Source organism: Phycodurus eques, chromosome 23, assembly GCF_024500275.1.
Source record: "Phycodurus eques isolate BA_2022a chromosome 23, UOR_Pequ_1.1, whole genome shotgun sequence".
In the NCBI taxonomy this organism is placed as follows: Eukaryota; Metazoa; Chordata; class Actinopteri; order Syngnathiformes; family Syngnathidae; genus Phycodurus; species Phycodurus eques.
This window is the reverse complement of record NC_084547.1, coordinates 5,645,424-5,671,376: the sequence shown is the minus strand read 5'-3', so window position 1 is coordinate 5,671,376 and position 25,953 is coordinate 5,645,424. Positions and strand designations below refer to the sequence as shown.

At 50.0% G+C, this 25,953-nt stretch overlaps 2 protein-coding genes across 8 annotated transcripts in view; one reads left to right on the top strand and one right to left on the bottom strand.

Moving 5' to 3' along the window:
• Positions 1–25,953, bottom strand: part of tkfc (triokinase/FMN cyclase) — a 77,313-nt gene that overhangs the window by 1,381 nt on the left and 49,979 nt on the right. For 3 of the 6 annotated variants that reach the window (XM_061668762.1, XM_061668763.1, XM_061668767.1), the window contains 13 exons: positions 7,869–11,820; positions 4,673–4,753; positions 4,054–4,243; positions 3,881–3,985; positions 2,816–3,003; positions 2,660–2,738; positions 2,502–2,591; positions 1,711–1,745; positions 1,568–1,652; positions 1,387–1,476; positions 1,196–1,312; positions 441–560; positions 9–146 (listed from right to left, as the gene is read on the bottom strand). In XM_061668762.1, coding sequence (XP_061524746.1) covers positions 9–146; positions 441–560; positions 1,196–1,312; positions 1,387–1,476; positions 1,568–1,652; positions 1,711–1,745; positions 2,502–2,591; positions 2,660–2,738; positions 2,816–3,003; positions 3,881–3,985; positions 4,054–4,243; positions 4,673–4,678 — 1,243 coding nt within the window. In that variant the 5' untranslated portion in view covers positions 4,679–4,753; positions 7,869–11,820. Of the gene's footprint in view, positions 1–8; positions 147–440; positions 561–1,195; positions 1,313–1,386; positions 1,477–1,567; positions 1,653–1,710; positions 1,746–2,501; positions 2,592–2,659; positions 2,739–2,815; positions 3,004–3,880; positions 3,986–4,053; positions 4,244–4,672; positions 4,754–5,338; positions 5,745–7,868; positions 11,821–25,953 lie in introns of those variants that run through there. The other 3 variants (XM_061668761.1, XM_061668765.1, XM_061668764.1) reach the window with 3 other exon arrangements.
• On the top strand, positions 5,107–25,895 carry exoc6b (exocyst complex component 6B). 2 transcript variants are annotated; one of them, XM_061668741.1, is made up of 22 exons: positions 5,107–5,263; positions 6,358–6,523; positions 6,610–6,657; positions 6,739–6,829; positions 6,899–6,944; positions 7,862–8,066; positions 9,303–9,455; positions 10,132–10,200; positions 11,335–11,418; positions 11,578–11,624; positions 11,702–11,822; positions 11,892–11,963; positions 12,102–12,199; positions 12,810–12,915; positions 12,992–13,101; positions 15,172–15,283; positions 15,501–15,635; positions 15,705–15,893; positions 18,171–18,312; positions 20,295–20,368; positions 24,452–24,564; positions 25,667–25,895. In XM_061668741.1, exons 1-22 carry the CDS (start codon positions 5,175–5,177, stop codon positions 25,791–25,793), a joined length of 2,397 nt encoding a protein of 798 aa, XP_061524725.1. In that variant the 5' UTR covers positions 5,107–5,174; the 3' UTR covers positions 25,794–25,895. The 2 variants fall into 2 exon arrangements, with proteins under 2 accessions (XP_061524725.1, XP_061524724.1); XM_061668740.1 differs by having other exon boundaries at positions 6,209–6,523.

Here is a 25,953-nt window from a genome sequence, read left to right as displayed (position 1 = left end):
GTCGTCACCTCTGGCCCCCTGCGCGTGCGTGTTCCCGCAGTCGCCGTCCCCAGAAGCGCGGTCCAACGCGTTGAGCTCCTCCTGGTATTCCAACAGCGTAGAGCACACCCTCTCCAACGCCTTCCGCATCACGGGACTGTGGGGTCCTAGCAGGGAGAGAAACCGAGCGGGAAGTCAAGGCCGTAGTACGCCGGGCTAGGTCAGAAAGGAGCGACAAGGCGCTCTAGCCATACGCCAAGTTTATGAACAAACACAGTGCAGCTTAGCTTCTGGATAGCACACATTATGGCTAGCCATATACATGTTTAAAAAACAAACAAACAAACAAACAACTTTCAACAGCTACTCTCGGTTCTCGGAGCCACACACAAATTATTCAACAGCACAATAATTGAACTTTAGTCTTCCAGTGTTTCATGTGGGTCATGCAAGAAATGAACCTTCGGGCAACTTGTCGTCATGAGCTCCTGCAGGCACCGTGGTCGGGTCTGTGAGGTAGGCGCGCCCACTCGCACACCCGCTGCTGAGGTTCGGCCAGGCGGGGGCGCTGGTCTTGGCATCTAGATGAAAGGGAGCGGGGGAGCAAGAGACCACATAAATATTCTGTTTGACCGTGTACACTTCACACTTCCACAATGAGCTGGAAAGAGCGACCATGAACGCCTTCACAGCCAAACTTCATGCATATTTTAATGAATAGCTTTAAACGCATTCAAACTTCTTAAAACACACCTTTTAAAACAAAAAAAAAAGTTGGCTTCAAATGTATGTAATACTGTACGCCTCGAGATAAGTTGAATTTGTTCCCTGACGACACTCAAATTATATTTCACCACTGAAATGAATGGAGATGCCATCAATCCGTTGTAGCCTTTCCCCGAAAAACTAACAATAACATAATATTATACTTCATAAAAACATACAGTAGTGACATGATTGTCACAATTATACAGAATTAAATAGTTTTGTGAGTATTGTGATATGGTCTGTCTACATGTGCTGCACTACTGCTTGTGTTCAGATATCAATTGCTTAAAGGGTAACAAGCCACATAGATGCTAATTGCTAGCATTTCTGCCTATGGAGTTTCCCCATAGTATATTAGCATGTACTTTAACCGGACTTGAAACATCGACAAGACCGTGTCCATCACATATCTATTATCGTTGCTTGTTTTTGTTGTGTCTTTCCTTACCGAAGAGTCTGAGTATTTCCGGACTGGACCTCATCAAGGTCAGTGACATCCCGGCCATTTCTAGCGACGTCATGAAGGACCCGGCCATCGCCCTGGCGACCGCCATCCCACGATTCTCTGTAAGCATCTCGGGACAGTGAGTGCTTCGGGATTTTAAATGCTCATTAGTACGTGATCCACGGCGTCATCACCCAGACAGACGATGGCCGCCCGAGTCACAACGGCCATCTCCAGGCGTGACAGCGCACCGAGATTGTTCACGCAGACGACGAGCGCGTCACCTGTGTTACGACAGAACCACACGCACCGGCTCAGACAAATCACAAACGGGATGAGGCCGACTGCGAGGTCGCACGGAGGGTTTGAGGGTACCCGTCCTCAGGTGCAAGGACGACTGACTAGCTGCGTTGGTCATGTGATCAATCATGGCTGACACCACCTCGTCCGCAGACGCCACCTGGTGGGCAAAAACACAAGACGACATCTACACACGCTTTGTGCACCTCGAGGCTCACCTTGGATCTTTTCACCCCAGGCTCCCCGTGGATTCCTACATCAGATGGAAAAACCTTTGAATTTTCAGCCCGGGTTGTAAGTGGAAGTTACAGTGAGTCTTCGCCCTATGTGCGTATACATATACACCAGACAACTTTATTGATCCCGTGTGGGCAATTTGTTTACAGTTTCCAGATCCAGGTGGACGTTCAGCCACCACAAACAACCCAGAGTAACCATATCAGGACAAAGTAAATCGTTTAGGGGACCATTGCAAAGGATACATGAATCAAACTATAATTAGTTTTATATATATTGTATTTATTTAAAACTATAATTAATTAATCATTTTAGATGTAGTTTTGCAGATGATAAATAATATATACCTGTAAGTATTGTGGTATTGTCTGTTTAAATGTGTTGCTCCACCGTTTGTGTTCAAATATCCATTGCTTAAGGGGTTATAACACTGCCACTATTGATGCTAACTGTTAGCCTGTCAATGGCGGTTTCTCTCACGTGTTAGCATTAAGCTAGTGGGAGTATTTTTAAGGGAAATTGTTTGTTTGTTCCAAATACATAAAATGCAATTCTGCTTGTTTTATGTTTAGTTTGACAGCAGATTTCAAGTGGCAGCGGCATGAAACGGGTCGTGGCCTCGTAAATTGGCTCACTCCTTTCTCAAGGCACCACCGTGTGGTAGCGATGAATATTTTTAGGGGGCCGCCAACAACGCTGGGCTTTTCGCTATTCTTGGCAGTGTTCCCGCACAAATGGCGGCGGATTCATGTGCATTTGTGGAATCGCTCACCCAGGCCGAGCTCCATGTCTCCGGGAGGAAGCTCAAACGACGGCCGACAGCCCGGAACGCTGCACGGAGACAGGCTGACTCCCAGTGTCCCTGCGACGCAACGCAATGCTGTTTCCAGGTGGCGGACACACGGTCGCGAGTTGGCGCGTGAACCTTACCTGTGCCCTGTAAAACCTCTGTCACCCGGGTAACAATTTGGACCAATGAGCAGCCTTCTTCGGCTAAGGCACCTGCCAGCTACAGGAAAAGTGTCCTTGTATCCTCCGATAGTGATTGTTTTTGTCTTCGGTGCTTTGCGGTGTTTGTTTTTTCACCTTGTGAATGAGAATAGTGCCACACAAGCCCCTCTTCCCGGCCTTACTGGGGGAGGCGAACGCGCAGTCGTCAGCGACGACCACCGTCTCGACATCCACGCCGTGGTTGCGTGCCTGCTCTGCGGCCAGCCCAAAGTTGAGGCGGTCTCCCGTGTAGTTCTTCACAACGAGAAGGACCCCGGACGCTCCTGACGAGTCACGACATGCATAATTCATTTTCAACCCGGTGGCGGGCTGTGAATTGGGCAGCTGGGCCTGGGATATGGATTTACCTGACTTCAGCCGCATATTAATACCACCAAATCACACATTAATGATCCAAAACATCAATAATATACAGTATAAAAATGCAACATTTGAGAAACATTGAAGTAAAATAGGCGGCACGGTGGACGACTGGTTACAGCGTCAGCCTCACAGTTCTGAGGACCCGGGTTCAATCCCCGGCCCCGCCTGTGTGGAGTTTGCACGTTCTCCCCGTGCCTGCGTGGGTTTTCTCCGGGCACTCCGGTTTCCTCCCACATCCAAAAAACATGCATTGATTGGAGACTCTAAATTGCCCGTAGGCATGACTGTGAGTGCGAATGGTTGTCTGTTTGTATGTGCCCTGCGATTGGCTGGCAACCAGTTCAGGGTGTCCCCCGCCTCCTGCCCGATGACAGCTGGGATAGGCTCCAGCACGCCCGCTCGAAAAATGGATGGATGGATGAATGGATGAAATAAAATACATCATAGTCACCGGAAATGCTGATTACTAAATGTATAAATGTGCGGCGATCGCGACAGAGCAGTTTTGCACGTCGAGCGGTTTTCCAGAGGCGAAGGGGAATGTGAAATCTGATCGCTCAAAGAAAAAGTCCCATTGCTAATATAGGTCACGTTACATCGGCCAGCACAACCGATTCTATGAGGGCCCGGCGCTGAAATCTGATTCATCTAAAATATATCCAGTACGTATATTTACTAGAAGCAGTGTAGCTTAGAGAAATACTATAAAATGTCTATGTCGGTCGATGCTTCTGATAGCGTTTAGGCCAGCAGAGTGGAGACGAGAGGTCGGTTTACCTGCACTGTGCAGGCGAAGAATGGCAGCCAGGATGCTAGCGGGAGGCGGAGACGCAAACACGGCCCCCGCTACCGCCGCCGACAGCATACCGGCGCCCACGTAACCTGGACGCAACGTGTCAAAGAGGCTCAAGCCGTCGCTGCGCGGGCTGCCCGTGAGGCGTCAGTCGTACCCCCGTGCGCAGGCTCGTGTCCTGACCCCCCTCCTGCCAGCAGCGCCACTTTGCCCCTCACCGGATCCAGGTCTGAGCGCAACACCACCCGGTGGCCCCGCAGCAGGGACAGGCCGCTGGAGGCCCTCACCAGGCCGCACAGAGCCTCGTCCACGCAGTCCTCTGCAGCGTTGATCAGCTTCTTTTGGGGCTGTGGCACAGAAGGAAAACTCTAAAGTTGAATACAATTGGATTTCAATAGATTGCAAAGAGGTTTTGTAAAAAAAAAAAAAAACACACCAGTTGACTTAACAGTAAGAGCACTTGCAGTCTATGTGATCCTCTACATCACAAATTCTGTCTTCACAGAGACACTGCCAAATTGTATTGATTGAACATATCGTTACTGTGGAGTTTATGGTTTTCAACATTTATGTCAGCCACTTTAGCTCCAGCAGTCAATATTGTGAAAGGAACAGCAAGCAGACAGTCTGGCACGCGCAGACTTTGATCTCTGACTGGGAATTTTTTTTTAAAAAAGTGTTTTTGAAGCCGTCAAAAGTCGTAAAGAACGCAAGCTAGCTGTGCTCGAGTCAGACGCTGCTTCTTGTGGCTCGGTGTCACTTTTGACCCTTCTTACCTCCATTACAAGTTGACGACCCTCGTAGCCTTTCTCAGTCGCAGTTCAGTGGGTGACGTCAGAGCCGGCCGGATGTCCTCCCTTCAAAACAAAAATACACAATCGGTATTATTATTCAAGGTACATTGCAAAAGCCTCGAAACCACGATTGTTACAAAACCTTATATTTGGCTCGTCAGTCTCTTAACCCCGCCCACCAGACGACTGCGAGAAAATGTTTGTTATATTGAAAGCAATTTTTTTTAAAAAAAACATGTCGTCTGGATGAAATGTAAACAAATTGAAGCGTATAAATGTGAGGAACGGTGATTGATTTTCACATAGCGCTCGCGTAAAGTACATTGCGTGTGTGTAACGCGATTCTAGGCAAGGACAACCCCGCTCGGTCGGGCTGCACCCGGCGCCCAAATCGAGCCCACCCCCGGCGGCGCGACATGACGCACTCCCGCCGAGCTCAGCTGTAACTCAGCTCGGAACCGAACCGTCCCGAGCAACATGCGCGATGGCGAGTGTGGAGGCAGCCGCCGAGCACGAGCGAATCCTGCGCGAGATAGAGAGCACGGACAGCAACTGCATCGGCCCGACGCTGCGGTAGGTCACCCAAAACTTTCGAACGCGCCTTCGCCGTGCGAAAACGAAAATAGCTCGACTTGGGCGTTTGCTAACCTTAGCCGATCGTGCTAACTAGTTTCAACTCCGGTCACTGGTGTCGGCGCTGACACTGACGGGGAATCGAACAATTTGCCTTTCTGCCAACTGTGTCAAACAAAGTTGTGACGTCGCAGCTCGGCGGAGAACGTCTCCCAGCACGTCTGCACCGCACTTCTGAGGGCCTGGGTTCGAATCTCAGCTCCAACCTTCCTCTGTGAAGCTTGCATCCTTCCACCTTTATGGAAAACATGCACGCTAAATTCATCGCCGATTCTTATCTTGTGCCCAGCGAGTGACAGGCAACCAGTCCAAGTCTAACGCAAAATGATGAATTAACAGCATGCGTCCAATAGGGTGGCACTGACGTCATCCCTTATGCTGCTCACGGCCGCTAGGGGGCGCGCGCAGTCTGAGGGGGGGGATTGTTATGCTCGAGCAGGATGAGACGAGCGGCGACATTCCGCTGACGTGTTCGGCCGACAGCCGATCGAGTGGCGGCGGCGCCGCTAATGCTATGCGAATTCATCGGTTCGGCCGGTGCTGCGGATCGATAGGAGTCGCAGGACTTCGGTCATCGCGCTGCGTACGAGCGGGTGGATCTCGTCCCATTTAGGTGGCTGACGCGCGCGCACGCGTGTATGGGGACTTGTTGAGTTCTGGCAAAGAAAACAATAGAGGACAAGCTGTAATTATAACAACAAAGTGTCTGCATCTAAAGAAAGCACTTTGTGGCTCTCTCGCCATTGTACTCAACAACAAGTCGGCCACTTCCTGGTCAAGGGGAAGGGGATTGACGCTGTACACAGGTGTGTGTGTGTGTGTGTGTGTGTGTGTGTGTGTGTGTGTGTGTGTGTGTGTGTGTGTGTGTGTGCGTGCGTGCGTCAGGGAAAACACACAGGAAGAAGTGCATCCTTTGTTGCCCAAAATGGGAACGCAAGCCCGCGCGTGGCTTCCTGCTCCTTCGCCTCCCGACCGATCTCCAGTCCGTCGTCCCGGCAGGAAATCACGCGACCTTTCACCCCCGTGTCCTCCAGGTCGGTGTACGATGGCCAGGAACACGGCCTGTTCATGGCCAAGCTGGACGCTCGGATCAGGAACCACGACCGCGAGATCGAGAAGATGTGCAACCACCACTTCCAGGGCTTCGTCGACTCCATCACGGAGCTGCTGAAAGTGCGCGGCGAGGCGCAGAAGCTGAAGGTAGCGCGGAGGGACGCACGACCAGGGGACGGCGGGAGAAGTCGTATCGCCCGTCTCTCACCTGTCGCTCCTTTTACCCCCTGCAGAGTCAGGTGACCGCGACCAACCGGTCCATTCAGGGCGACGGCAAAGAGGCAAGTCCCGTCTCGTCGTCATCCTAATCATAAATGTCCACATCGACTAGCCTCACAACTTGTCCGCCTCCTCTTGTGCAGCTCATGAGCTCCATGGAGGAGCTGAGACAGTGTCGAGTGCAACAGAGAAACATTGCGACCACCATTGACAAACTCACGCACTGCCTGCCAGGTAGCACACACGCACGCACATTCAGCTTCCGTCCGTCAGGTCCTAACGCAACCTGTTTTCGTGTGCCAGTCTTGGAGATGTACGGACGCCTTCAGGAGCAAATGGACGCCAAAAGGTATGACAGCAGAGCATCTCGTGTCTGCATGTCCCCATGAAGGCCGTCAAGACCATTTCAAAGCAGGAGGTGGCGCTACGTGAAAATGTAAACTTAAGTGAGCTCGTCAAAAACAGCCACGTAGCCTCATCCGGATGACAATGACAAGAACGAGGATTATACCGCGACCCTAGCTACGATACCCTCGCCTTGTGCATGTATATGTCGTGTGAACCCCTTCGCTCTGCACAAATTCCCCTTTGTTTTTCTCTCCGTGTAACGTATTCACTGCGCCAAAGCCATTGTAATTGGTGTCAAGGAAGCATGCTGACGTGTTACATCTTGACTGAGGCTAACATTTTTTTAATGTTGGGGAGAAGCTCAGTTTAGCCTGGGTTATTTGCGGACATTGTGAAGAATCTTTGCCTTGTGCATGTCCATGCACAATTGAGGTGCATTTTGTTGAAATCAAATAATCTATGAGCCATTTGTTAAGGCTAATGGAGTAAAATTATATTGAAATGTTTTGGGATCATAGTTTGTGGTGTGTTTACAGTTTAAAGCGTCAATTACTTGTATTTCTTTGCTATTCGTGGCAGTGTTTGGTCCCCATCTTACGTAAATTTTGAGGTTTTATGTTGTATCGCAGTTCCATGTGACTGCACGAGGTAGTTTAGCTTACATCCACAAGGAGGCGCCAGAGCACTGAGAATTGCTTCCAAATGGCCTGGCCCTGACCTGGAGACAAAAGCATCTTTGCTCAAAAACGAATGCTCTGTTTGTGTGATATATTTTGTTTGTTTTTTGTTTTTCGTCCCCTCTGCGAGCACAGAGCCTTGCAAGGTCAGCCAATGTAGACACATGCACACGTGTGTGTATGTTCTGTTATTGTGCTAAGTTCCCTCCCCAGTCTGAGAATAAGTTGGTGTGTGTGTAAGGTATTACCCTGCGCTGCGCACCTCGGAACAGCTGGAGCAGACGTGTCTTCCCAGGGCCGGACAGTACCGGTTCTGCGCCATCATGGCCGAAAACCTTCCCAAGTTGCGGACGCAGATCCGCGACACGGCCATGACCCAGCTGAAGGACTTCCTGGAGAGCATCCGAAAACACTCGGACAAGATCGGAGAGACGGCCATCAGACAGGTATGTCTCCCCGGCGGTGTCTTGGCATCGTCCACCCAAGGATGGCGATCAGACATTGGCGCACCATTCATCAAGCATCCTCCCATATTTTTCATATGGAACCAAGCAGTCTGTGCGCGCGCACACACACACACACACAAATCCTGCTTTTCAGCACTTCGCTCATTGTTTTTGTGTTTTCCAAAACCAAGGAAGCTCAAGTGAGGCCTCTTGTTTATTTGGGGAATGTTGTTGGGTGAAAAGTGCAGGATGGGGGGGTGGGACGGGAACAGCGAAGGAATGGTTGGCGACAGACAGATGAGCCTCCAAGGAGATGCGGGCCAACTTGCAGTCGCGCTGGAGATAGCTTCTTGTCGCATGCGCACGGCGGAGCATTTCTGAAAATGTCCCGCTCAGTCCAAGAGTCTTTTTTTTTTCTTCTTTTTTTGTTTCCGAGTCTCAAGCCACCCCCCACCCTCTCCGAGTCGAGTCCTCCGCGCAGCGAGCGGAGCCAGCGGTAGGACTGGATGATTGTTCCTAATCCGCTTGTGTAACCGCGACACAGCAGGATAAGACCGTCCTGTGATCGAGATACGCTATCTCGGAAATCCATCCTTTTGCGGCGTTCTGTGTCAGTCCAGATGTGCTTGAGTGCGAAAATAAATCAACACAGAAAACCCCTTTCATTATTATATCGCTGGCTGGATTAAGGAAGATTTCAAGGGTTCTTAAAACATTCCGTTGGTTAAATGTTAATCATGTTTGTCATTATTATTCAGTCACACTCGTCTGTCCCGGAACGTCTTTGTTCCATGTCCTCATCTTTCCATTTATTCCCTCTCTCGCCTCTTCGCATATTTATATTTGGAGTAAGAGGAGCAGGACTTCTGCTGAGTGTTCGGTAGTCCGAAACACACACACAGACACTAATGGGAAACAGATTGTTGGGTCTGTGAAGTGGAAGAAGATTGATTACCTGTATTTAGTTACTGAACACACACATGCGTGTGCGCGTGGCGGAGAGTACCCGCTGCGTCGCTGCGGCGCACCATCACAGAGAAAGTGGAGCGGCGTCTGCTCCCGAGTTCTTAACAGGAGCTCCGGTCGGCGACGTCCCGTCTGGAGTTTTCCTGTTTCTGACCTGCTGAATTGATTCAATTGTGGAGGATTGGCCGTGACATTGACCACCGTGGCGTGCATTTATGCCACGAATAGCAGCATCGGCGACGTTGCCACTGATTTGTTTGTTGCTTTCAGGCCCAGCTGCAGCGCTCGCTGGACAGCTCCATCTCCGCGCAGCCCAGGGCCCCCGTTGGCCGACGACCCAGGAGAGAGGCGGCGGCCGGCGGGGTCGCGCAGAGCAACGGGCAGGCCGGCAGGCTAGAAGTGGACGAAGAGGAGGCTGATCAAGTGAGCCACACACACACAAAACTGGACTCGGTTGTTTAAATTTTAAAACGCGTGTTTAAGTGAAAAGCAGAAACAAATAGTGGGGCATTAATGGGAATGAGGGAATTAACGAGGATGTTTACTCCGAACTTGTGCCACTATTGCCAAAGTATCAGGACAATGAACTCCTCAAGTCACTCCTGGCGGGATCTGCGCTCTTTTATGCCGCCGACGTGTTCGCCTTTAAGGAAGACCGAGCACAATGCGGCTGAACTTGTCACCTTGGTGCTGCCATTCTCTTTGCGGGTCCCCGTTGTCCCTTTTGGCTTATTTACGTCCTGTAAACTTGCTTGAAGCTTTGGCTCCCACAAAGGCTTGACCCCGCAGTCGCCGGGGTTACGGCCGCGTCGGCGCCGATGCCAACCTTAGGCCGTCGCTGCCCCTGGCATGTCTTCCCTTTCCCGTCATTCACGGCTGTCCCCTTGAGTCTCGTCTTCCTATGTTCCTCTGCTCTCTTTGTACTACTCCTTTCCTCCTTGGGGCCTTTTTTTAAAAAAGAAAAATGTTTTTTACCTGCTCTTCCTCTCTTTGCTCGCGTTCTGGAATGTCGTCGTCGTCGTCCTCGATGTTGTACGTTGTCGTGAATGACCTTATCCAACCTGTCATTAACAAGCACTTCCTGTTTGCTTCTGTGCAGGTGACCGGTGCTCAGGACTTGGTGGACTTCTCACCGGTGTACCGCTGTCTACATATCTACACTGTGCTGGTGAGCTCATCGCTGGAGCACATCGGTTACAAGCGTCTTGGCAGCGGAAGAAAGGCGTTGCGAAATGATTGCGCGGCATGTGCCGACATTTAGGTAGCTTCGTCTTTAGAACCAGTGACTAGAGACGGCAGCTCGTCACATGTTGCAGCCTGATGGGGGAAAGTTCTGACGCAGCGGAGAAGAAGAGGCTGGCTGCGCTCCAAGCAGGTGGCTGCAGTGTGTGTGTGTGTCTCATGCCAGTTGGAGTGAAGGCGACATGGGTGGAGGTGTTGACTGGGCCATGACTGGGTTAGCTCCACATTATCATGTGCGCGCCTGCAGGCTCTTCGGGGTTGTGACCGGGCCAACACATCCACTGGGTTGACTGTTTCTGTTCACCGTATGTGTGTATGTGTGTGTGTGTGTGTGTGTGTGTGTGTGTGTGTGCGCGCGCTCTCGCACTCTCTGGCAGGGGGACAGGAAGTGCATGAACTTTGACAGGAAGGAGAAAGTGAGCAATGGCGGGAGGGAGCTGAGGGAAGAGTGGGGTTAGAGAGAGGCTAACTGGGTGACACGCTGGCGAGGAAAGAGGTCAAAAAAGGTTTAGTAGAAGCGAGAGTGCGCATGTTAGCAACGCACTAGTAGCAGCCTGACATCACTTAGTGATATTGATGCCTTGTTGTTTTTCTCCCCCCGTCGTCCCCCGTCCGAGGTGAAGAAGGTGAAATCTTTCAGCAGCTCCTCCTGACACGGCACACTACTTTCCCTCATCCCTGCCACTTGACCTCGTTATCTGCTCGCTTTGTTATATCTGCGTGCCCCTCCCCAGAAAAAGACAGTGTGGGTGCTGTTTTGGGGCCAAGAGGAGACCGTGATAAAGTGCTGCGTCACGGAAGGAAGAGATAGTAGCGTCAACATTCGGAGAGAAGTGTGCTTTTAGTTTGATATCTGACGCCAGGTTTTAGTCAGACTCGCTATCTTAACTGCAGGCGCACTTTATCTCAACTTTCCCATCGTTCAGGGATTCTGGCCTTCTTCTTTTTCAAGTGATGCCATTTTGTTTGTCACATCTCCCTGGTGTGTAACTAATAAACTGGACGTAAAGGGTTTAACAGCACAGTAGCCTTCCACATTTACCTGCAATGTGTGTTGCAGGGTTTGCGTGATGTGTTTGAGAACTACTACCGAAAGCAACGGAGGAAACAGGCTCGCCTCGTGCTGCAGCCGCACTCTAACATGGTACCGCCTCACTCTTGCGTTTGTCTGCAAAATCCCCACCGCACTCCTGTAACACATGTGACACACAGACCAGTACACTGCAGAAACTAAACTCTTAACCAAGATCAACTATCTCAAATCACTTTTCGACGTGCCTGATCAGTGGTTTGGCTTTTCCAGCATGAAACGCTGGAAGGCTACCGACGCTACTTCAATCAAATCGTCGGGTAAGCCCGTCCCGTTCAACTTGACGTAATGACAAAGGTCCGGCGACATCACCCGCAGCGCGTGGTGCTCTCCTCAGGTTCTTTGTGGTGGAGGACCACGTGCTTCACACCACGCAGGGTTTGGTCAACAGGGCCTACGTGGAGGAGCTCTGGGAGCTGGCGCTGTCCAAAATCGTGGCTGCGCTGAGGATGCACTCTGTAGGGACACACACGACATCCGGCATGTTATGAACACGCGCGCGCACTGATCCAAGCTTGTGTTCTCAGTCCTACTGTGATGACCCGGACCTGGTGCTTGATCTGAAGAACCTCATTGTCCTCTTTGCTGACACACTTCAGGTACTGGAGAAATTCATCGAAGTGTGGCTAGTTGTAATTAAAGGCTAACTACTAATAACATCTGGAGAGCGAGGTTTCGGTGTCATGTCTGCCTCAAGACGGAGACTTAAGCGCCGGCTGTGGATTCTTCTCCCGCAGGGCTACGGCTTCCCGGTGTCCCAGCTCTTCGACATGCTGCTGGAGATGAGGGAGCAGTATAGCGAGATCCTCCTCAAGAGATGGAACGTCACCTTCAGGTACGCCGGGATTTGTCCTTTTCTCAAGTGAGCTGACGTGTTCCTGACCTTCCCAGCGGTCAAAAGGGCGCACACTCACACACCAGTTTGTGGGAAATGTCTCCGTTTTTGAAGTTTAACGACCATCCAGAGGAAGGAAGTGTTTTAAAGCGACGTCCGGAACATTATTTACCGTTCAGGATGGGTAGTGCCCCTCGCAAGATGTGTGTGAGGGCACCGAACGCCATTGTTCCTCCGTCTGTGTAGTGACACCAGTGGGACTTTGTGAGCCAGCGCACAAACAATCACGCTCAAACTCCTCGCTTTCTCTCACCCATGTGCACACACATGCGCACACACACACGGGAAAGCCACAGGAATGTGTTGCATTGTTGGAGAGGGAGCACTCTCCGGTTCACGGCCTCTCCATGGAACGTTGGAACGTCCGAAGTCTCGAGAGCCAAACAAGAAAGGGGGTGATGAAAGCGGGGGGGGGGGGGTGGGGGGGCGGAAAACCTCAAGCATTAGAATGACCCCCCACCGACCTCCCCCGACCCCTGTGGGATGATTGTAGCTGACTTGTCTCGGCCTAAGCGAAAACGACATTTGCTCACCTGCGTCTCCTCCACAGGCAGGTGTTGGACCAGGACAACTTCGGTCCCATCCTGGTGTCCACGGAGCAGGAGTACAGACACTACACGTCCCAGTTTCCCCTGCAAGACCCCGAGCTGGAGAAGGTAGAGGGCGCTAGAGAGGCACATGAAGGCTGAATCCAAGATTCCAATTGACATGAAAATGTGCTGTTCTGTGCAGCTTCCCTTTCCCAAGAAGCTTCCCTTCTCCGAGTTTGTGCCAAAAGTCTACTGCCAGCTCAAAGAGTTCATCTACGCTTGTCTCAAGTACTCTGAAGACCTGCACCTCAGGTACACGCTGCCTCTTTTCTCCCCTTCATCAAAATTCTTCCCGCGTCGCGGAGACTCACGGGCCTGCTCCGACCTTAAGAATAGCACTCTCCCAATCTGACCAATCTAGTCCAGACCTTTGTCAAAACAAAAAGCAATGAAAATGTCACTTCCTCGGTGGGCTACTCATCGTCATGGCCCGAAATTGACCACGACGTGGAGCAGTGTTCGCGATGCACATGAACATCCGAAATGTAACTTTAAGTGCACGTTCATATGGCTGTATGTGTGTGTGTGTGTGTGTGTGTGTGTGCGCGTGAGTGTACTGCTGGTTACGCTTGATGGAAGAAGGAACTCAAACAAAGCAGCTACTTTTCCACTGAGGAGACGAGCAATCAGGGAACATCTTGCACTGTGCGGTGGGAGGATTATACAAAACTGGGACTGGGCCCCACACACACACACACACACACACACACACACACACACACACACACACACACACACACACACACACACACTGTTATAGTCAATTTAAACTGAGGCATTTCAAAATAGCACAATCATTAAAGAAAACGTAGCAATAAAAAAAATTATGTGATGATCCCTATTCAGTCATATTTTCCCAAAATATTGCCAATATTTCACAAATTCTGCCAGGGTGTGTAAACTTATGAGCACAGCTATGTTCACAACACACACAAAATTGCAGTTACTGTATTATTGACTGAGAATCGGACGTTTGATTGGATTTCAAGTATCTAGTAACCGAGCACGGACGTCGCCCTGTCAGCTTCCCCGTTGATCCTTCTATGACCTTTTGTCATTTCATCTGCAACCCAGTTGAGATGTGGGCGAGCATTTGGGCCCCTTGAAGAAAGGTGAAAAGGGACGTCTCGGGCACTAGAAGGCTGCAGGCGAGAACGTGTTGAGCTGCGAAAGGCGTGCGCGGCGTCGCTGAGAAAGAACATGCGGCCGTGAGCCTTGGAGAGAAAACAAAGGCCACTGCGGACGGCGCGCGCTCAGAGTGCTTTTTCGGCCGCGCAATTGTGCACGTGTCCATCTTGGCGCTTCCTTTTTTTGCTCCAGTTGGGACGCAGCTACTGTTTGTTGTCAACGTTGGCTCACACATTCTGCCCCGTGAATCTGCTCCAGAAAAGTCCTCACATTTCGGAAACCATATGTCGCGTGTAAGTAGCTGCTTTCGTGCCCTCTGGCCTCTGCGCTGCCCCACCCCACCCCCCCTCACTGACTGCAACAACCCCCCATTCCTCTCGCACATCTGTTGTGGCTGATGGCAGCGCAAACGCAATGAAATTCGATCAAAATTCTGCGGTGTGTCTATATTTGTGCGCTTGCAGAGTTCACTCACAGACGTTGACTTTTTGACACTCTCTCTCTTGCCACACACACACACACGCCACCTTGGGGTGAGCTACAGTTGGAACTCGCAGCGTTTCCAAAAAAGTAAAAGAATCCTAAATACATTCCAACAATTCAAAGCAGGGGGAAAAATTCCTGGAGAAGTGCAGAGTGAGCAGAAGTGTGTGTGTGTGTGTTCAGTTCCAGGCACAGACAATTGAGCGAATTGGCCGGAATGTGTCTATTAGCCACAGGCCTCTGGAATTGAACTCACAATCACACATGTATGCACAGAACAAAACCCTCAGTTGTTTGCGTCTTCCTTCTTCCTGTGCTTAATTAGACTCCATGTTTGATTGGGATTTTGCCAACTTGAGCCGACTTCCAAAACGTGTTTTTTCTTCAGCCGGACACGCGGCACATTTTGAGGCAAACAAAATCAAGCGTGTCGGAGACTCGCTAAGTGGCTCTGGAACTCGGAACAGGAAATTAGAGCTTGTCGTCGGCCCAGAGGTGATCATTTACCGTCGTGGGAGAATCAATATCTGTGCAAATCAGAAATGGTCTCCCCAAATCATCATTTATTTCAATGCTAAAAAACACATTTTCAAAAGCTTTAGGGAGAATTTAGTTTCTTTCGTAACCACAAAGCTCCCTCAAGCTCAACTCAAAAGCTTTTTTTTTTTTGTACACGCGCACTACAACAAATGTGTGTTTGTACTTTCTCAGCTCCACAGAGGTGGATGACATGATCCGCAAATCCACCAATTTGCTGCTGACCCGAACCCTGAGCCACTGTCTGCACTACGCCATTAAGAAGAAGAATGTCGGGCTGGCTGAGGTACTGCGTGTGGGCAAACGTGCACCGTTTCAACTTTTCTAACGGTTTCATCCCTAGTTGAGTGTGTAAGCTGCAAACACTAATGAAAGTACTTCAAGGTCTCCTCAAGCACACTTCAAATACGCATATATATATATATATATATATATATATGTATGTATGTATGTAGTGCATACTCAATGGTGGCACTTGGTGACGCCTGCCTGCTTGGGCCCAGTTGGTGCAGGTGAGCATCAACACCACCCACCTGGAGCAGAGCTGCCATTTCCTGGAAGAGTTTATATCAAACATCACCAATGTCCCTCCGGACACGGCCAACGCGACCAAGCTGTACGGGACGTCCACGTTTAAGGTGAGCGTCCGTGCCTACGCCATCCGGCGTACGACTGATATTCTCGTCACCGCTCGTCTCCTCTCGCAGGACGCTCGTCACGCAGCCGAGGCGGAGATCTACACCGGCCTCAACGCCAAAATCGACCAGTTCCTCCAGCTGGCAGATTACGACTGGATGGCGGGCGTGCCCAGCGGCGCCGCGCCGACGCCCAGCGACTACCTGCTGGACTTGATAGCCTTCCTGAAGAGCACCTTCAGTGTCTTCACCAACCTGCCTGTGAGTGCAGTCATAATCGCCAAACATAAATAGACACTCTCATTGAATGTGTCATCCATATTTGGCCATCATAACATAATTTTGCGCAAAGAATTTGCTGTCTTTGTGGCTAATCCTATCAAGTCCCGTATGTACCTGTGAATTCCCACTTTGAAACCAGAACAAAGAAGTCTGTCCCATTTATATAATAAGTAATAATAATTAAATCAAACTCAGTCCAGTGGCCTGTTTTTAATTTTGTATTTTTCTGAGTCTAAAATTTTAAAGTTTAAAATCCGTCACGTGTTCGATTTATAAAAAAAAAAAAAAAAAAAAAAAAAAAAAACACGTAACAAAACAATGAGTCATCTGTTTTTTGATTTATTGATTGATTTTGCCAATTGAAAATGGAAAGAACAACTGATACACGGATTATTTATGGGGCACAGCTGACACATTCAATATGGTGGACATGCTTTCATATCAGGCGCTCAAGGCGGGGGTTAGTGTATATTTGATGTCTATGCGTAGGGCCGCGTGTTAGCGAGACACGTCGACACGGCATTACGAAGCGCATTAGTTGGTTGCGCTCTAAGCTCGTTGGCGCAGGGCCCGGCTCAGCTCGTTAAAGCTCTCGGCTGCAGATTAAGCCGCATTGACTCCACGGACGCGCAACGGCACCGGCGCGACACGCCGTCACACTCTGCTTGGTCGTCGTGTCGCTGTCCCGTCGAGCTCGTCCTATCGTCGCGACAGCGTTAAAATACAAACACGTGCACATGCGCGCGCGCACAGCGGTTGAGCTAAGTGTTTTTCAGCACTTCTACGGAGCTTTACTTTACACCCCCACAAGCCCCGGGCGTGACCCTGTCTCACACACACACACACAGTGAGGCCGCCCTAGCAGATCGGATGCCGCGGATCAGTAAATCTGAGTGGCACGACCCTCGGAAATGAGAGAAGTGGAGTTGCTCACACTTGGGCCCAAAAGTCCTAACCTGGTCGTGACACCGTGTGACCCTGAGGAGATCGTTACGCAGTAGGAAACCGGTTCACAAACGAATCCCAGTCATGTTAAGCAATATTTTCAATTTTTCAATCTTTTAGGCTTCCAAATAGCACCATTTACTTACACTTCTCACTTGATTGTGAGGCATACTGAGGGGTTAGTTTAAGGGCAAAAAAACAAAAAGATAACTGGAGAGAAAGTGTACATGAGTATTTGCCAACTATTTGTTCGTAAATCTAACCGTTGATGAACAGAGGTCCCACTGTAAATGCGCTACTCCCAAAAGGTTTGGGATATCGGGCTTTCGAAAGAAATTCCACGATGAACCTGAAATGCACCGTAACCTTGAGAGGCAAACTTCATTTGACCTTCCCTAAACTTTTGAATGCACACGTCCAGCTGTGTAATGTTTCCGTCCTTTCCTGAAATTTCACCCGAAAGCCACTAGCCCTCACTTTTTGTGAGTCGTGTATTTGTGGTTTTTGTCTCTGGCCATATAGGGAGCGCCCATAGAACATGCAATCTTGCCGGTGAGTATCTGTGTGGCACCTTGCTAATCCTCAACTTTTCCTCACGTTCTGGCCTGAGAGTTGAGCCAGCAGCATGCGGCGTGTGAAGGAGCGCCGATGCACGTTTGTGTCCTGTTTGTGTGTTCTGACGCGAAGCCACAAGCGAGGGGAGTCCCGGGGGGCAATTGAGATGCCAACAGAAAAGTGGGATCACAGCAGGATCCTTGTCAGCCGGTGACCACATTTAAGTGCGACAATTTCACCGCGATGAATGTTTCGGGGTGGGGGTGCATCAACGCACACCTCGGTTGTTTGTTCCTTGGCCTTCATCACTTTGACGCCACCTGGACACCTCACCGTGTCGGCCTCATCGTCCGAAATATTGACTGTGAACGACACCAGATGATACATGTGGCACAGTTGCGAGCCGTTTTACTGCATTATTGTATAGTATTGATGGCTTTCATAATTACAACGTGATAGTGGCGGTATTACGAGGTATCAAATGCACGGCCCGCCACGAGTGTGCACATGTCAGCCCGACCCATGTCAATATAATTAGCTCGTTTCACGCTCAATCTCACCCTATTACGACTGACCCAGAGGTTGTGCGTGTGTGGACATCCGGTGTGTGTTCCTTCAATGTGTGTAATTGGATTTCCATGCGAGGTGAAGCTGTCGCGAACTGGGGGTGGGCGGGAAGCTCGGGTTTCAAGTTTCTTCGCCCCCCCCCCCACGCCCCGTTCCATTCTAAGAGTGTCTCCCGGTGCTCTTCCTCAGGGCAAAGTGGCGCAGACGGCGTGCATGTCGGCGTGCAAGCACATCTCCACGTCGCTGCTGCAGCTGCTGCTTGACCCCGAGGTCAAGCAGATCTCCATGGGGGCGCTGCACCAGCTCAACGCCGACGTCTACGAGTGCGAGGGTGAGTGGCACGTGTCGTAACGTCGTCGCAGTTCGCCTACCGCACGCCCGCAGTAGCGCCCAAACGTGGGAAAGGAGAGCCACAGTCGCGGATGCCCTTTTCAGACATTTAGTCAACGGCTGTCAGCCTCAGCTCGCGCAAAAGTGGGAGGGGTAAGATTTATTTAAAAAAAAAAAAAAAAAAAGCTTCCCTATAAAGTGGGTTTTCACTTATTACGGTAAACGGGGGTCCGCTGTACAAGACGTATTACACAAGGCTGCAGGTGTAGTTTGTATTTTGGTTCAAAGGGGGCGCTGTGGAACAACACTTCCACATCCTGCTGGGTCAAAATCAGAACTTTTCCCCCCCAAAGACACAATTTAAAATGGATTAAAAGGAGACAAAAGACGCAATGGGATGAAAGGGGCTGAGGGAAAATAGGATTAAATGAATGAGGTGTGAGATGGAAAAAAGACAAGTACAGCAGACAAAAAAGAGAAACGTGCACGGATGAGGGGAGCGAGGGAATGAAAACTAACGTGCACTTTGAAAAAGAGGGATTAGAGGCGAACCTTGGGCTTGAAAGTTCTTTGAGAAAGATGGCCGCCATAATGCTCCGTGCCCGCCGCAGGAAGGAAGTGACAGACGACTGATGGGGGGATGGGCAAAGAAAAAGGACATCAAAGTTGAGTCCCCGGTGTCGGCGTTCAGCAGCGAGGCCGCCTTTTGTGTGTCACAGGGGTCACCGGAGATGGCAAGCGTGTAATCGGCGCCGCCATCTTGTGTGAGGCCCGCAGCAGATTCGAAATTTCACATTTGACATAGGCCCTGTCGCTTGCCTGTTTGGCTGCGAAGTGCTACGAAATTGCGTTCATGTAAGAAGTTTTCTAGATTTGCAAAACCGCAAAGAAACCAGCACCGGTAAAACAGTAACATTATTTCTATTCATACCGTAACGAACAAAGAAAATTCAAGTCGAGCAGCAAATGGTGATTGTTTACGCCAGTTACTGCTGCATATCAGTGCAATAAATAAAATGATGAGCTGACTAATTAGTTTAACTGAAAATGAATCGGCCCGCTTTTACCTTCATGGCCGACCAGTTCCTTCTGCACCGCCGCGTAACAGCACAGGGGTCAAACTCGAGCCCTGGGGGCCAGATTTGGCCCACCAAATTATTTTACATGGCCACGCAAGCATTGACTTAATGGTTCTTGCTAAAATACCAAAATTGCTAATTGTCTTCATTTTTAATAACTTTGAGTCGTCGCTAGCATTTTTTGTTGCAATTCCCCTTTTGAAACAAATTGAATAATAGTTGAAGTAACATTTTTTCAAAACCAGTTACCCGTCAAATTGTTGCTTGTAGGTAATATGAAGTGATCATACGTTTTAGTTCAGTCACAACGGCCCTCCGAAGGAAACCATAATTACGGTGTGGCGCATGACAAAAAATGAGTTTGACACCCCCGCTTTAGGGCAAAAATGTATCTACCCTCTTTTTCACGACCACTTACTGATCATATTTGGACATTCAAGGTTTCTGCCCACCTGACAAACATTTTTGACATATCTTTCGCTCCACTGATGGATTGGCTTTAGCTGTTGGTTTAGCTAGCTAGCGGCCCTTGTGAGTTTTCTGTTTGCGGCCCTCGGAAGAAAACGTCGGGACACCTCTGCTCTCCACTCCACACTTGCACACCTCTCCTCTCCCCAGTGGTCTTGTTTGCCAAGTGACGCCGAGACCCCTGCTCACACTCCGCACGCACCAGCATCAGCACAACAATGAAATGCTACACGCACACACACACACACACACACACACACAGAGACACACACTCCCCTCTCTGACATGACTCAAACTGCCCCCCCCCCGTCATTTGTCTGCCAATCTGTCCTGATGCATAGCGAATCTAACCAGGTCTTTTATTCTTCCCTTTTTTTCCTCTCCTCCTCCTCTCTTCCCTCGCTCCGGGGGTGGACCGTTTGTGTTTTTCCCACAGGTTTTGCCAGAGCCGGCCCGGTCGCAGGCTTCCAGGGTGACACGTTGCTTCTGGCCTTCAGTGACTTGAGACAAGTAGGTCTTTGTCTACATCGTCGTCGTCGTCGTCGTCTTCGTTCCTTGTTATCTTTCCCCCCCGCACCCTCCTGCTTTCATTCTTCCGCCCATCCTCCTCCTTGTCTTCTTCCTCGACTCGGCCAAACACCCTTTAAAGATTCTTTCTATTTCTCCCCAATCCGCAAACTTCTTGGGAAGACGAAGCCGTCCGTGAAAGCACTCGCAAATGCTGACTTTATTTTGTAATTTTTTTTCGCTCATTTGTGTTTTTCTATCTTCAGTGTCCTTATTTTACTTTGGCGTAAATTCAATAAAATACACGAGTACCGGAAACACTTTTTTTTTTTTTTTAGATGCCCCCATTCTAATGATGAATGAATTATTTTCCGACCAATGCGAAAACAAATCACAATGAAACGACGGCATTATAATAAAAATGCCTAGAAGATTAGGAAGCTTGTTGGGGTTCCAGACAGGAAGTATCTCAGCCCGGAGTCTCAAGAGGGCCGAACAGAACCGCCGTTGGTGTTTTTTGGACTCTGGAGGGTGAGGTGCGCTTGTTGTGCGCGTGACAGCAGATGACGGATGGGCCGGCAGGACGGAGCGGGAAGGATGAATGAGGTGACGGACAGAGACGGATAGCCCTTTATCCCTCCTGTCACAATCCCGCTTTCTCCCCGCCTCGCTTCTCTTTCTGCGCCTGTCGGGATGATGCAGTGCCTCGGCTTCATCCTCCTCTTCCTCATCTCGTCCCTCCTTTTCCTGCCTCCCGTCCATCTCCTTCCTCCGCTTTCTTTCCCTTGCCACTCATTGTTTTTCGCGCCATTCTTATCATATCAAAAGGAGCTTTTCATACCTCACGTGTCATGTGCCAGCGCGTCCCTTTCACACGCGCATTCTTTGGCCCACGCCACCGCCGCGTTCTCACACGGCCTCGCGTTCCCGTACGCTCTCGTACGTGCCCGCCGAGCCCGCCCGGGAACGCTCGATAAATCACGCTGACGGGCCCGTAGGCTGTGAGGTCCCAGAGAGATTTTTCTCTCTCAACGACGTGACTGATTACATTTTCATATTGATTTGAACATCTAAAAAAATTTAAATGCCATCCCTTCCAGCCCCCCAAACCAACCCTTTTTTTTTTTTTAAGAATGTAAATACACTGGTTTTACACAGTGTGATTACTGTACGTACTATGAAATCTGTGTGTTGGACGTGTGCCTTTAAGAGGTGTGGCCTAGTGAGCGACATGAGGAGCTGGAGGCAAGTTGGCCGGTCAGTCTGCGTGCGAGTGTTTGGGCCTAAGTTGTGACTTACAGCAGCGGCTCCTTGCGAGTGTTCTCATTGTGGCTTTCCTTGCCTGTACACGAGGGCATGACAGTACTTGAATGGCGCCATTCTTTTTTCCCCCCACTTCACTCCAGCCGCGGTGTATCTGATGTATCTGAAGCTCGTTCGTAACACAGATGTTGGCTCGCCACAAAAAATGGACCGAGCGACGACTCGGAACTGGAGAAATTACTAGGTTGGGGCACTTGTAAATTAAGGTACTATGTTAGATTAAGGTGTATTTTCTTTACCTTTTGATTAGTTAAAATGTGGTTGCGATTTTCGGCTTGTCTCAGCAAGAGTCCAAAATATTAGACCTGCCGGCAAACGTCTTGTTAAATTAATGGACAACATTATCTTTTTATAAAGGCAGAATTTTAGAGAGGCGGTATTTATTTATTTTTAGACCTCTGTGCGACAATGGCAAATTATTCAGTTGCGATGGCGGCTACGCTCGATAGCTCAGCGTCCGCCATCTTGGCTTTCGGGTCCGGGTCGGATGCGGGTCCAGCCGTCTACCGGCTTGGACGGAACGTGAAGGGGGCGGGGGGCGTGGGGGTCCCGGCCCGGTTGTGAATGCGGTGGGATGTTGAAGGCGAGTGAAAGCATCCAGTCAGGTGAAAGTGATACGTACAGGGTGGTCTCTGGACCTCGCTCTCCTCGGGAGGCCGACACTTCCCTTCAAGCGTGTGAGCGCTCACATGGGGCGGGGGCAGCGGGGAGAGGGCATCAATAGTGGGGTGAAAGAGGCCGAAAGGAAGGATGAGCAGCAGATGGACGTGTAAATGCTCGCCCGCCGATCGCGCGCGCACACACGCAAACGTGACTGCTTTAACAAGCAATTTTGATGGGCACAGAAAAGCCTTGATGGACTCCCCCACCCCCCCCCTTCTGCTTCCCAGTGTGTAAACAATTATCAATCAATCAATCAATCCAAAATCCTTGGTACACTTCAGTGTGCAATTCAAAAGTTTCGAGGTCAAATGGAAACATTTTAGGTTTATCCTGACAGCCAAAGATCCCGAACCTTTGTGGGTAATGTATACTGTATGTACAACATATCATATTTGAGAGGAAGTAAGGACTACTTAAATCTGGAGTTAAAGCGTGATCACGTGATCCCAGAGAGACACGCACACGGGCGGGCGCAGTTCAGCGGAAGGTCAGTGGGATGACCGGTGGCAGCGAGGGTGGAAACTTGTCTTCAGACCCTCGCAAACCGTCTTATCTGATGGGACGCGCGCACGTGCGTGCGTGTACGGCAGCTCGGGGTAACGCGGCGCCCGAGATGACGGCAGAAACTAAAAGCGCTCTTATCTGCGGGATTTATGAGTTCAAGCTCGCGTCGGTGTGGGAGAGGTCGCCTCGCGTTCTTCTCGACCCCCGCCTCAACTTCCTGCCCCGTCTGCGGCCGGGCCTTATCGCCGTGACGACGGGTCAGCCAGCGGTCATGACAACAGCGCGGCTCGGGGGCCCACCCGATTGGACGGGACGGGCACTTCCGACCGATAGTCGGCCGGCGTGCGCCTGCGCTATCGCCGATAGCGCCTGCAAGCGCGGGCTTCCTGTTTGCGCATCAGCAGCCAACGATAAATTTGGCGTCATTAAATTAACACGTATGTATAATAGTTATTCTTCATAATAAGATGATAATTCAAGCTCATTTTAGAATTTCTGATTCATTTAATGAACCAATTATTTAACTTATTCACTGCCGTGGACTTTTATATTCAGCCACTGGCATCCAACCGTGAACTGCCTCCTTTATATAGGTATGATATAAACAGAGTACCTGTTGTGGTGGTCAATGGAAAGTGTGAGAAAAGATGAGCTCTTGGTGTGAACGGCAACCAAAAACTCGGGCCGTGCTTTGAGTCAGCGTTGCATCGTTGTAGATGTGTAAATAAATGAGTATTTCGCCCTCTCTCAGTCTCTCTTAAGTTTGAGGTGTCACGAAAGCAAAAACAAACTTTTTGTTCTGGTGAAAGAAGAGAATCTACTCTCTTTTTGGTGGGTTCGCTGCTGATTGTCACAACAATTTTATGTGGGTCTCGAAAGGTTATTGCAACTGCTCTAAAACAGCGGCCAGTCATTGTTTTATACAATCAAGTCAAAATGTTTTATTTTTTACTCCTATTTATGTATTTTAAATAAAGTAGGTTATTTTAAGGGTGAAATAAAGACGAATGCTCCTATTATTTTTAAGTGATTTTGACTGAATAAAAATTTTAAAAATGTTATTTCCAATAACTCAATTGCACGTTCAAACGTGACAAAATAAAAGAAAACCCCCGGCAGTCCGAAGGCGCGTCATTCCGCTGCTCCCGCGCAGCCCTGGAGGGAGGGCAGGGCGCGCTCCTCCGCCTGCTCGAGAGGACACGTTTCTACCTTTCTCCTCGCCGCCGTCTCGCGGAACGTCTGCCCGGGAGCGGGCGCGGTGCCGTCGTGACGCCGCGGTGCCGTCGTGACGCCGCGGCGCGCGCTTCGCCAGCTCGGCGGCCGTTGTCCAAGTGGCGTGTGTGTTTCCACTCTTTTTTTCTGCGGCTCTCTTCCACCAACATGTGGTTTCGCTCGCCGTCCCTCTGCATCCCCCTCATCCTCTCTCATCCCTCGCTCACATATGGTTTCTCTCTCGTGTGTTTGGTGTTACCCAGAGTTCACTGGGGCTCACGTGTTCTTCGAGGCGGAGATTGTGTGCGCAGGGTTAAGGGGGGCAGCGGCAGGTTATGCAACAGTTTGAGATGTGGGTCATTTATTTTCTCCTTGTTGTTGCAGTTGCTGGAGTTGTTCACGCACTGGGACTGGTCCAGCTACCTGGCCGACTACGGCAAAACCAGCTGCAAGTATCTGCGCGTGAACCCGCACGCCGCGCTGGCCCTGCTGGAGAAGTGAGTTGCCTTCGCGGCTCTTCTCGTCGTCTTCCTCACGTGCCGCTCTCAGCTCCTCTTCTTCTTCTCCGTTGTGTTTGTTGTGTACCCACAGGTTGTTGAATCCGTGAGTATTGTTTTTGGCACGTAGGCACAAACGAGCACCGGTGTGAACATGAGCCGTTCGTACCTGACTAACGTGCCTCCGGGTGCTCGTTCGTTAACAAACTGGGGTCGTGATTTTCATGTCTTGAGCTCTCGCTCGTTCAATTGTTTGCTTTATGTCACGAGGCAAAATGTAAGCGAGCTTGAGGTACGCTTCAGCTCGGGTGAAGTGGCAAAAAATAAAAAAAGTATTGTGATGCCCGTGCAGTTTGCTATATCTCCACAAATGAGTACGACAACAATTTCAGTCTTTGCACAAAGAGAGAAAGTCGCTGATGCACGCTCAACCGCTTATTGAAGCTGACATACACACTCGCAAGGAGCTGCTGTAGGCCACAACTCACACCCAAATGCTCACACGCAGACTAACCGCCGAACCTGACTACAGCAGGAGTCAAAGTTGCATGTTGTCCATGTGCTTGTGTGGCCTTTCTGCGGGTACAATCCAAAAATGCACGTTAATAAGCCCTCCACACGCCGAGAGACAGAAGTCGACCGTCGCAAAAAACGAGTTGGCGGCTCTTCGCCGCACATTTGCCGACATGCTACTACTGAAAAACTGCGACTTTGTGTTGGATTTTGAGGCGCCACCTACAATATATTACTTTATGGTGTATATTTTTAATTGAACCAAAAAAACATGGCATGATTGCCAAGGTCGGAGCAGATTGCCCCAAAGAGAGAACGAGGTGCGAGAATCAGGATATTTTGAATTTTTGTTGCAATGATCGATTGCGACAGAGACTCCCCACACTTTGCTTTATCGCCAGAGGTACATATAAAATTATGAATCTCGTTACTTATAATAAACACTGTATTAAACTACGTATTCTTACTTTGTCACGGGTCTTGTTATGATAGACACGTCCACTGGTGTCAGGGGCGCATTTTTTCAAACTTGCCTCGTGAGCGCAACCGAGTGACGTTTTCAACTCTGCTTTGTGTCTTTGTGTGTCAGGATGCGGGAGAGCAGCAGGAAGAACGTGGTCTTCGCGCAGTTCCGAAAGACGGAGCGCGACAGGCAGAAGCTCATCGACGCTGTCGCCAAGCAACTGCGTAACCTCATCGCGCAGCACCACACCTGAACGGACAGCGCACACCCCTCTTCTGAATAAAAGGGACGTCGATGCATTCGCACTAATGGGAATTTGGTTCTTTTCACTTGACAATAAATGTTCTGACCGACACTCGAACCTGACCGACCGTGTCATCATTAGCACCGAGGAGGAGTAGCGGGAGCTTATC

Excerpts from the sequence above, each read along its gene's own strand:
- exoc6b (XM_061668740.1), top strand. The coding sequence starts at position 5,168 with ATGCGCGATGGCGAGTGTGGAGGCAGCCGCCGAGCACGAGCGAATCCT. Across the intron at positions 6,658-6,738 it reads TTCAGGGCGACGGCAAAGAG|CTCATGAGCTCCATGGAGGA; the intron begins GCAAGTCCCGTC and ends CCTCTTGTGCAG. Across the intron at positions 8,067-9,302 it reads GAGAGACGGCCATCAGACAG|GCCCAGCTGCAGCGCTCGCT; the intron begins GTATGTCTCCCC and ends TGTTGCTTTCAG.